At 39.0% G+C, this 12,007-nt stretch overlaps 1 protein-coding gene and 1 pseudogene across 1 annotated transcript in view; one reads left to right on the forward strand and one right to left on the reverse strand.

Moving 5' to 3' along the window:
* Nucleotides 1-5,417: 5,417 nt before the first annotated feature.
* LOC126249689 (lysosomal Pro-X carboxypeptidase) overlaps nucleotides 5,418-12,007 on the reverse strand; it is a 58,203-nt gene continuing 51,613 nt past the window's right edge. The window contains exons 8-9 of the mRNA XM_049951367.1: nucleotides 6,239-6,426; nucleotides 5,418-6,026 (exon numbers count right to left, since the gene is read on the reverse strand). Of these exons, the coding sequence (XP_049807324.1) occupies nucleotides 5,825-6,026; nucleotides 6,239-6,426 (390 nt within the window). The 3' untranslated portion in view covers nucleotides 5,418-5,824. The remainder of the gene's footprint in view (nucleotides 6,027-6,238; nucleotides 6,427-12,007) is intronic.
* Nucleotides 11,207-11,322, forward strand: LOC126250234 (5S ribosomal RNA; annotated as a pseudogene).

Here is a 12,007-nt window from a genome sequence, read left to right on the forward strand (position 1 = left end):
CAAAGAAGTAGCATCCATCAAAAAATCATTAAAATCTAAGAATTCCAGTGGGTATGATGACATATCAACAAAGTTAATCAAAGAGTGCTCATGTGAGTTGCGTTCTATCTTAATTATTTGTGTAATCAATCTCTTATCAGCAAAGCATTTCCAGACTGGCTAAAATATGCTGAAGTTAAGTCTCTCTACAAGAAGGGGGATAAAGAGATACCATCAAATTATCGACCAACTTCACTTTTGCCGGCTTTCTCAAAAATATTTGAAAAGGTTGTGTTCAAGTGTCTCCTTAAGCTTCTGACTGGAAATAATATATTGTCCAAGTCACAGTTTGGATTTCTTAGGAGTTCTGATATAGAAAAAGCTATTTACATTGACAATGATAATTTCTTAATTCATTAGATAATAAATTAGAGGATATTGGCATTTTCTGTGACCTGTCCAAAGCCCTTGACTGTGTGAACCATAGCATTCTCTTAAATAAATTAGAATATGCAACATTGCGAATTGGTTTGAGTCTCATATGTCTAACAGGAAAGAAAGGGTGTTGTTGCAAAATACCTGTGCAGTAAGCAGTCAGTCTTCACCTTTGGAATTAATGACATGTGGTGTTCCTCAAGGTTCCATCTTGGGTCAACTGCTTTTTCTATCGTACATTAATGGCCTCTCATCTGTTATATTGCCAAATGCTAAGTTTGTTTTGTTTGCAGATGATAGAAACATTGCAATAAGTAGCAAGTCAAGTACAGATTTAGAAATAGCTGCTAATCAAATTTTCACTGACATTAATAAATGTCACTGTCATTAAACTTTCAGAAGACCCACTATATGCAGTTCAGAACCTGTAATAGATTTCCTTCCAGCACATGTATAACATATGAAGACATGTAGATCGAAGAGGTTGACAGTGTTAAATTTCTGGGATCTCAACTCGATAATAAATTCAGTTGGGAAGGGTATACCACAGAACTGCTTAAGCACCTAAACAAGTCTGTATTTGCAGTGTGAATGATGTCAGGTGTAGGAGATAAAATATAAAAAAACTTGCATACTTTGCCTGCTTTCATTCTATTATGTCATATAGGATTATATTCTGGGGTAACTCATCAAACTGAGAAAAAGTTTTTAGGGTGCAAAAGCTTGTGATAAGAATCATTTACAGTGTAAATTCAAGAACATTATGTAGAAACCTCTTCAAGAACTTTGTTTTCTAGCCACTGCTTCTCAGTATATTTATTCCTTAATGAAATTTGTTGCAAGTAATATATCTCTATTTCCAACCAATAGCTCAATACATAGTATCAATACTAGGAATAAGAACAATATACATAAAGACCTAAAATCATTTACTTTGGTCCAATAAGGGGTCCAATATTTAGGAACACACATTTTCAATAAATTGCCAGCAACCATTAAAAACTTGGTTTCAGATACAGCACGGTTTAAACAGAGTCTGAATAACTTTTTGATATGCAACTCCTTCAACTCTATAGATGAATATCTTAACAGAGACTGTTAAACCAGCTTAAGTAAAAATGTCTGTTACATTTCAGTTTTGATAACACTTGGTCACAACAGACAAGATTAGGTATTTTGTTTATGATAAATTTATTAATAGTGTGTAACAGTGTTTCATTCTGACAGCGTATCAATTCTGTAAATATCAGCTGTTCCAGTTTACCACATTGTATTCACCTATTTCGACAATCTCCTGATAAATGATCAGGGTAGTAAGTACTATATTCAAATGTTTTATGTTTTTATTTTATACTTTCTGACATGTTCCACATCCATGAGAATCATCTCATTTTTTGGGCCTGTGGAACAAAAACTGAATCCAATCTAATCCTAAAATGTATGTTTCTTATCGTGAACCTTATCCTTTCTATTACTTCTCCATCATTATATCTAACTTCTGAATACTGTTTAATAACTTTTTAATATCATTGTATTAATAGCATGACTTTTACAGTCATCATTATGTGCAGCTTTAGATAACAGAACACAACAGTGAAATATATCAAACATTTTTGAGAGGTTTAAGGATACTTCTGTTGCTGGGCATTTATCATAAGTCCTTTCAGTTTCATAATGATCAACTAAACTGCTGTTGACATAGTATTCCAGCAATTTTTGAAACTGTGCTAGAGATAATCTAATATCAAACAATGGAAAATCTAGGATGGAATGTAACAGTATTATGAGAAGGAACGATGCTACTCACCATATAGCGGAGATGCTGAGTCGCAGATGGGTACAACAAAAAGACTCTTACAAATGTAGCTTTTGTCCATTAAGGCCTTCATCAGCAATAGACACACACACACACACACACACACACACACACACACGACTGCAGTCTCAGGCAACTGAAACCACACTGTGAGCAGCAGCACCAGCGTATGATGCGAGTGGTGACTGGGTGGGGGTAAGGAAGAGGCTGGAGCTGGGAGGTGGAGGGATAGTATGGTGGGGGTGGTGGACAGCAAAGTGCTGCAGGTTAGACTGAGGGCAGGGGAGAGGTGGGGATGGGGGAGGGGGGGGAGTAGCAGAAAAGGAGAGAAATAAAAAGACTGGGTGTGGTGGTGGAATGACGGTTGTGTAGTGCTGGAATGGAAAAAGGAAAGGGGCTGGATGGGCGAGGACAGCAATTAATGAAGGTTGTGGCCAGGAGGGTTATGGGAATGTAGGATATATTGCAGGGCGAGTTCCCACCTGCGCAATTCAGAAAAGCTGGTTTTGATGGGAAGGATCCATATGGCATAGGCTGTGAAGAAGTCATTGAAATGAAGGATATCATGTTTGGCAGTGGTTCAGCAACAGAGTGGTCCACTTGTTTCTTGGCTACAGTTTGTCAGTGGCCATTCACGTGGACAGCCAACTTGTTGGTTGTCATGCATACATAGAATACAGCACAGTGGTTGCAGCTTAGCTTGCAGACCACATGACTGGTTTCACGGGTAGTCCTGCCTTTGATGGGATAAGTGATGTGAGTGACTGGACGAGAGTAGGTGATGGTGGGAGGATGTATGGTACAGGTCTTGCATCTAGATCTATCACAGGGGTATGAGCCATGAGGTAAGGGCCTGGGAGCACAGGTTGTGTAAGAACGGACAAGTATATTGTGTAGGTTCGGTGGACAGTGGAATACCCCTGTGGGAGGGGTGGGAAGGATAATGGGCAGGAAACTTCTCATTTCAGGGCATGACAATAGGTAATCGAAAACTTGTCAGAGAATGTAATTCAGTTGCTCCAGACCTGGGTGGTATTGAGTTATGAGGGGAATGCTCCTCTGTGGCTGGACAGTGGGACTCTGGGTGGTGGTGGAAGACTGGAAAGATAAAGCACGGGAGATTTGTTTTTGTACAAGGTTGGGAGGATAATTACGGTCAGTGAAGGTTTCAGTGAGAACCTCGCTATATTTCAAGAGCAACTGCTTGTCACTGCAGATGCAACAACAACAGGTGGCTAGGCTGTACAAACAGGACTTCTTGGTATGGAATGTGTAGTGGACTGACAAGGCAGCCAGTCCACAGAGACGGGTAGCCGAAAGGGCACACGTACACACACGCCGACTGGCGCGAAGTCTGGAACAGGATTCGTAATGAATGTGATAAAGAAAAGAACGTAGCTACTAGAACACTTAACTTTTATATCGTCCTTTGGTATACAGTATTCTTGATGATACAAGTGAGACTATCTTGAGATACATGCAATGGTACAAATGGCGCCTTGCTAGGTCGTAGCCATTAACTTAGCTGAAGGCTATTCTAACTGTCTCTCGGCAAATGAGAGAAAGGCTTCGTCAGTGTAGTCGCTAGCAATGTCGTCGTACAACTGGGGCGAGTGCTCGTACGTCTCTCTAGACCTGCCGTGTGGTGGCGCTCGGTCTGCGATCACACAGTGGCGACACGCGGGTCCGACATGTACTAATGGACCGCGGCCGATTTAAAGCTACCACCTAGCAAGTGTGGTGTCTGGCGGTGACACCACAGAATGGATGGCAGCTGTTGAAGTGGAGAGGTAATACTGGTGGTTAGTAGGGTTGATATGCATGGAGGTACTGTGTACGTTATGTTCCTGTAACCCTTCTGGACTCAACATTTGTTAGTCGCTGTCCTCACTCATCCAGCCCCTTCCTTGTTCCCATTCCAGCACTACACAGCCATCATTCCACCACCACACCCAGTCTTTTTATTTCTCTCCTTTTCCGCTACTCCCCCCCCCCCCCCCAAATCCCCACTTCTCCCCTGCCCTCATTCTAACCTGAAGCACTTTGCTGTCCGTCATCCCCACCATACTATCCCTCCATCTGCCCGCTCAAGCCTCCTCCTCAACCCCACCTAGTTACCACTCTCATCATGCACTGATGCTACTGCTCACAGTGTGGCTTCAGTTGCCTGCAGTCGTATGTGTGAGTTGTGTTTGCATATGTGTGTGTGTGTGTGTGTGTGTGTGTGTCTATTGTTGATGAAGGCCTAAACGGCCGAAAGCTAAAATTGTGAGAGTCTTTTTGTTGTGCCTATCTGCGACTCAGCATTTCCGCTATATGGTGAGTAGCAACTTTCCTTCTCATAATATTGTTAGATAATCTAATATATTATACAACAACATTATCATAAAATATTAGCACGTCTTTTGTTGTTCAAAGAGCATTTTAAACACTACTTTTTCAATCAGTTTGCTACATTTTGAAAGTAAGGCAATAGAACGACAGTTCTAAACATTCTTAACCCCCCCCCCCCCCCACTTCTCTTTTCCAAAAGTTGGACTACAACCAGTATTAGCACACGAGGAAAAATTATTTCTTCCAGAATACTGTCTGTTAAGAGAAACAGTGGTTTGGCTAACTCTGGGAACAGATTTCATTCAGTAATATGATTATTAACACTCAACTCTATATTATTAAGTTTGCTCTTTGTTGCATTTTCTCTCACTTCATTTAACACAGACCACAGAACGTAGAAATGCATTACAAGTGTAGCTGTTTAGTGCAGCTCACTATAGTGACTGTACGTTGAGTGTAATGTTGAGTTTATATTGCTGATTTAGAAAGAAGGATAATGGGTGAATGTTGATGCTAGCACATAGCTAGCTCCTCTTGAGTAATACCATGGACACATGATGTTAAACATCCCATCTGAAGAATGAATCACCATCAAGAGTGTCACATGCCTCACTCCTTGAGATACTGTGGAGTGGTCTGGGATTCAACCATCCAATCAAGGATAAGTACAGTAGCTGGTGATCAAGAACTGTACTCTAGCATCTCTTCTCCCTTTGCCAGCCAAATAGTGGTGATGAAAGTTTCTAACATTACCAGAATTGGAATCACCAAGCTCCATTGCACTGGCATGTGTTAGCAATCTCATTTATGGCACTGTTGTTGATCACCATCAAAAAAGTGTGGGGCAAATTGATTACCATTTACAAAAGGATTTATTAACAATAAATTAAAAAAAAGACTTTATGAATTTACCAAATTTTCAAACAAATATTACATTCATGTAAAACCAAAGTTGTGAATGATGTTATGATAAATAAAAAGTTGTTTCTTAAGGAAGAGATTGGAAAACTTACTGATGCTGTTGATTGTTACACTGTCATTTCTTACTTGCAGTAGATATAATATTTTGTCTTAATTTTATATAATCTATAGTATCATTTAGATATAACTAATTAAGATGTTTTAAGTCATTGATTACAAAGTCCACTACAGCAATGATCAGTGTACAATGAGTAACGATGACACATAATGGAATTAATGTGTGTGTAAATCACTTTAATTTTCAGGATTAACACACAAAACAGATGTACAAAGTGGTTTTCAACTCTGATAATGTTGAGTTATCCATGAACTAATTGAGCGTTGATGAAACCGTCGAGCCCACTTCACAGAGGAAGGATCTGCTTCATTGGATTCCCTCAAGTCAAGATGATGAGCACCTTCTGGAATAAGAACTGCCACTGCAGTCTCTGAGACATTTTTCAGAACACCACCACTTGACCATGGATCCAAGAGACCATTGCTGTTTTCCACAGAAAAAATTTTTATTAACAAATTTTAACAAATACTACTTGGTCAAATACTACTATAAATATCTATTAATACTCAGTTACCTAAATAAATTTTGATCAGTATAAGCAGAAGGATATGATATAAATTTCCAGACATGCTCGAAATGTTTTAAAAGACATTGACATAGAAGTATTTTAGATATGAAATACGTTATAAGGCTACCTGAACACAATGTTTGATGCTGTGGATATATCCTTTCCACCATATGTTTTTATAGCTAAGTCTGCTTGGGGATATACTTTCCACTTCTTGTAGCAAGACTGTGAAAATGATGTGAAATTCCACTTCACTTTGTCAAACATATCTGTAACTCCATTGGAACACATCGGCATCACCATTTCTGTACATGCCTGAGGAAGAGAAACACAGACTGAACAGGTTGCATTTACTTGCTAAAGAAACACACGGAAAGCATTTTTATTGTTGTCACAACAGTAACATGTATGACAAATTAATTAAAGAACTCAATGAAAGATTAGAAATTTCAAATTTGAAAATATGAAGTTCAGAGCTTCCGATTAACTGTTTCTTACAAGACAGCAAAATGTGATAGTGTGGAATGTCACAGGTGGAATAATAGGACAACATTTGGAAAGAAAAATGCAATAGTCAGTATCAAAATATAGAGCTCAATGAAATATGAGAACATGGTGTGTTAAAGAAAAAACTCAGTATAGAATGGAAATGATTATCCACATAATTAATCCATTTTGAGAGCTAATTAATAGCAAGAGAAAAAGAAGAGAATGCATAATTTGACATGCACAACTGGGGTAATATGTGGCAAAACTGAAGTAGATGAGATAGCCTATGAACTTCAAAGCATGGTACTCCAACTAGGTTTAGTAATGTGCCAAAGAATGAGAAAGATGTATTGCTTGTTGCAGTTGCTGAACAGAAGCATGGTTCATGTTGATAAACAAATGGAGAAAATCAAGTGTATGCTTAGCTTTTTTAATGTATAAGAAAAAATCTGAATAGCAGTATAATAAAAACAAATCTAAAGAAAAATCAGATAAAGTAACAAACAAATACACTGTAAAAAAACAAAATGCTTAAGATTCATGAGACTCATTAAAAACTGAAATTACAAACTTTGAAAACTGAGATAATGCTGTAAGGGAACTGATATTGATTGTACCAACCTGTGATCTAAATGCTCTCTCATGTACAGGAAGCCAGGCAGTTGAAGAATACTTTAGGGAACTGGTCGCAATTTTTTTTTACTTCAAACTGTCATTTTCCATTAAGACTTTCAAACACACTCCTAGAGCACCAGTCTCTATAGTTCCTTTGAGCCCAGAATCACAGAGCTGGAATTGTGGTGTCATACAGTATCAATACCACACCAGTCACAACACATTCCAAGGTTGGTAGTAAACTGCATGATGCCCTCACTAATCCACACCCACCCTGAAGCCACACCTCCACCTATATGTGCATGTAGAACCACCACCAGTCCAGAATAAGAAGACACCACAACAAGGCCAGCCCAGTTGACTACCAGTCTAAAAGCAGAGTCAGCTGAAGCCTCAACAGTTTATAGTAGGGTTTCTGTACTGGGATCGTTTATGAGGATTAGGCTCTGATTAACAGACCATCTCTCAGACTTGCCGTTCAAGTAAAGTAAAGTTATAGTACCATTCAGATCATGTGTGCTTCTAATCATTTCTGCATACTGTCTAAGCATTCACCTATTCCTCAGTACTGGAATGATCTTAGTACTGTGCACAGTTCAACGACCTCTTGAAGGCACGTCATATTGAAGGTAGGGACAAGAAATCTCATTTTCTTGCGACAGTCAGTGTGTCTGTCTACCAGCTTGCCTGCAAACTCTTCCCTACCATTTGCCCTGAATATTTTGCTTATGACAAACAAATTGCCACTCTAGACAAGTACTATGATGAGCAGATTAATGTTACCAATTTTTTCAGGTGAGGAGACAACATAATCACACCCATAAGCAGTGGGTAGCAGACTTATAAGGGCTTACAAGTCATGACTTTTCAAGAATCATGAACCTAGTTTGCAACAGATTTTGGAACTAGTGGAGCATCAGGATTCATATGACAGTGCAATAGTAGGCTTTGATTTCACTCCTACTCATGCACTACAGAGTAGTAGTCGTAATAAACAGGTGGTGACTGTAGCTCATGCACTGCAGCATGCCAAGTCTCAGGAAGGGCAGAAATGTAAACAGACTTAGTGTGCTATGCAGAAAACTAGTAGTGTTAAATCTTGTCCTCACTGTTTTATGGCTCACAAGCAGCAGGCATGTCCTTGCCATGATGCTAAGCAATATCACTGTGGCAAGTGAAGTCACCTTCAAGCTGTCTGCAAAATTGCAAGTGCAACATTCACTTCACATTTTCTCACAAGTTTCAGTCAATAGATGGATGTCAATATAATTTTTTCGTACCCATGTAGTGACTCCAGTGTTACACAGTTCAAATCAAGTGCAACAGTGAATATCTCACACACTTTTTGTGTTCAGTGTCAGGCAAATATGTTGTTTGTCACTCTCATAGATTGCCAATGGCAAAACATGTATGCAGTTGGACACATGTATGTCAATGACCTTGTTGAACAATAGCACTTATGAACTGTTAGGCAAGCCTACTCTACATCAGTCACAGGCATCTCTTTCCGGTTATGGTGGGAATGACATTCCTGTGCTAGGTATTTGCAGCTTACCTGCCACTTTTTGCGACATTTCAAAAACAGTTTCATTCACAATGTTGTGCTCATGTGACAGTAAAAATATTTTTAGTATGGATTCATTTGATTTGTTTGGTTTGCACATTCAAGATAATGTTCCCTCTGTGAACTCTTCTGGTCTACAGACGAGGTAGCTCAACTTTGTGATGAATTTAGTGACTTTTTCAAGATGGCCTAAGCAAAGATAATAATTATGAGGCTCACATTATCATGAAAAACAATGTGCAACCACAGTTTTGCTATGCACAGCCAGTCTCTCATGCTATCAGAGATCAGGTGACACAAGAACTCATATCTTTGAAGGACAATGGTATGATTTCCCCTGTTGCAGCTAGTCAGGGGACATCACCATTGGTGATAATAAAGGAACCTTCAGGCAGATTGTTTATGTGCAGATTTAAAGGCAACAATAAATCCACAGACTGTGACTGACCCTTTTCCTTTGCAACAGCCTGAGGAGCTTATGGATAAACCTGAAACACGTTGCTTCTGTTACTAAATTGATCTTCACAATGCTTATTTTGCAGCTTCCCTTGGATGAACAGTCACAAGTTTTTGTGATCTATACCCATATGGTGTTATTTAAGTTTTTGAGGCTGCCCTTCAGCAGTGCATCTGCACCTGCAATTTCTCAATGTTATTCATCACAGTTGACTGCTGTAGTTCTTTCTTGTTCAAAATATTTGGATGACATAGTTGTTTTGGGTTGTACTCCTGATGAACATCTTTCCGATCTCAGGAAATTGTGTCAAGTGCTCCCAGATGCTGGATTAAAGTGTAATAAAGTCAAGTTCTCCTTCTTCCATACTGAATACTTAGAACATATGGTTAAAAATCAGGGGATCCAACCTTTGCAGTCACACTTCACTGTCAAACAGGACGTCCAAGCTCCTAGGAACATTAATGAACTCAACACCGTGTTGGGTAAACTGACTTAACTCCGTTCCACTGTATTTGATGGAAGAATGTTACTTTGGAAGTGAGGTTCTACAGGGCTGTACCCTTCTTTTCCCACTGAACCACTTCTAGCAGAGAATCAGAAACATCAGTAATGGTTTGACAGCGAGTGGCTTGAAGCTTTAAACATTGGCAGGAGTGTGCTTTTGTTTCAGAGTAGACAGATGTGAATCTCTTGTTTAGGTTTTGGAAGAAAAGCCACATATGATTAAGTTTTTCTATCTCCACTGTGTCTGTCAGACTGATAATGGGATTGCATGACTTTAGGCCTACATATGTGTACACAGTCACTAAAAGGCAATTAGGATCTACTGCCATAGAGAACGTTAGAAAGCTTTATAATGTCAACCTCGTAAGATGACAGTATTAAACTTTCTCCATCTTCCCTTTCTCTTCTTTCTGCATCTCACTACATTTGCTCTCCCTAGGCTGTATTCCTTTTCTGTCTGTACTTTTTCTTCTTAATTGGTAGTTGACTGTAAACTGATTAATTCAATACACATCATAAGGATGAAGTGCCCTTGTATTGAGTGGAGTGCTACGAGTACATGATATAAGATACAGGTTCCTGTTGTGATGGTCTTTCCTTCTGCATCTTGACATTCAGCATACCTGTCCACATGTGATTGAGAAAAGGTGATGGTTTTGTTTTTAATGGGTGAACACAATGGTTGCTATAACGTTTCTTATGAAAGGTTAATATGTGATGTATACTGATCTTGATGTAGGTAAAAGTTGAAGTTGCCAGGTGACAAGTCAGGGTACCATCTGAAATGAATAAAAGTCAAATTGCGCTGATTGCTACCTGAGTCACGTCAGGGTCAAATGTCGATATCCTGAAGCAACAAGCAGTTCTAATGTTATAGAGAAAGATATGTTTAGTTGGAACATGGCCTCAGATGAGAAGAATACCTCTACTACCATATGTTAAGGTGACGTGTGATTATATAGTCTGTGAGAGATGTAAGTGCACTTGTATTGAATATTATTAAGTGAATTATTTTCCACTTTTACCACAGAGGACAGCAAAAATCTACCAAGTCACTTGTTAGCTCTGTGTTAGTGATTCCCCAGAACTGACAAAATGAATTTACTTTTGATGTTAACTAATGCAACTACCCACTTTGTAAATATAAATGCTGATTACATATTGAAATCTCCAAGTTGTACTCCACTCCTCTTGATTCAGTTGGATCACTGTTGGTGTTTCATGCTAATGAATGGAAATACTTTGAATGTTAACTATCTGTGCAATACCCAGTTAGTAGCTGACAGTGTTGAGAAACCAGCTTTAAGAACCCATACAGATCAGTGAACTTACATAGTCTGTTCTTATATTTTTAAATGTTTATAAACATTAATAATCTTTTTGGAATGAAGGATCAATTCATAAGTGTTTTTATATGTGAAACGGTAACACCCCTTGTCACTTATTGTATAGGTCTTTGCCATTTTGCCAATGGCCTTGCCACAGTGGTAACACTGGTTCCCATCAGATCACTGAAGTTAAGCGCTGTCAGGCTAGACTAGCTTGGATGGGTGACCATCTGGTCTGCCAAGTGCTGTTGGCAAGCAGGGTGCACTCAGCCCTTGTGAGGCAAAACTGAGGAGCTACTTGATTGAGAAGTAGTTTGCTCTGGTCTCAGAAACTGACATACGGCCAGGAGAGAGGTGTGATGACCACATGCCCCTCCATATTCGCATCCAGTGATGCCTATGGGCTGAGGATGACACGGTGGCTGGTCGGTACTATTGGGCCTTCATGGCCTGTTCGGGAGGAGTTTGCCATTTTGTTCTATTACGCAGTCACATCATACAGTTGTGTAGAATTCCAGTCCGCACTGCTAATGAGGAGAAATCTTTTAGAAGTTGATTTCTGTGCAGCGATAACTGTTACTTTATTTGTTTTACCTTGTACTGTGAACACTGAGAATGAACAGAAGACTTTGTCTTTTTCTAGAGGTGGCTTCTTAGTCAATGCTGAGAGTTTAACTCCACAGGGAAATAATTCTTTGACTATTTTGGGAAATGGAAGAATGTATCAAGTCTGCATTGCTACCCAAGTACTTCTACGGTACTATGTGTTACAATTTTCCTTCCTTATTCTGTTTGCTTTTATTTTTCAGTGGACTATTGTACTTTAAAATTTCATGTTATTCTTTGTAACTAATGTTGGACTGATCTGCAGATGAGCTAAGTTTATCTTATGTTAGATTCATTTATTTATATTCTTTTCTTTCAAGGCATCAGTCATGA

This window comes from Schistocerca nitens, chromosome 3 (assembly GCF_023898315.1).
Source record: "Schistocerca nitens isolate TAMUIC-IGC-003100 chromosome 3, iqSchNite1.1, whole genome shotgun sequence".
Taxonomy (NCBI): Eukaryota; Metazoa; Arthropoda; class Insecta; order Orthoptera; family Acrididae; genus Schistocerca; species Schistocerca nitens.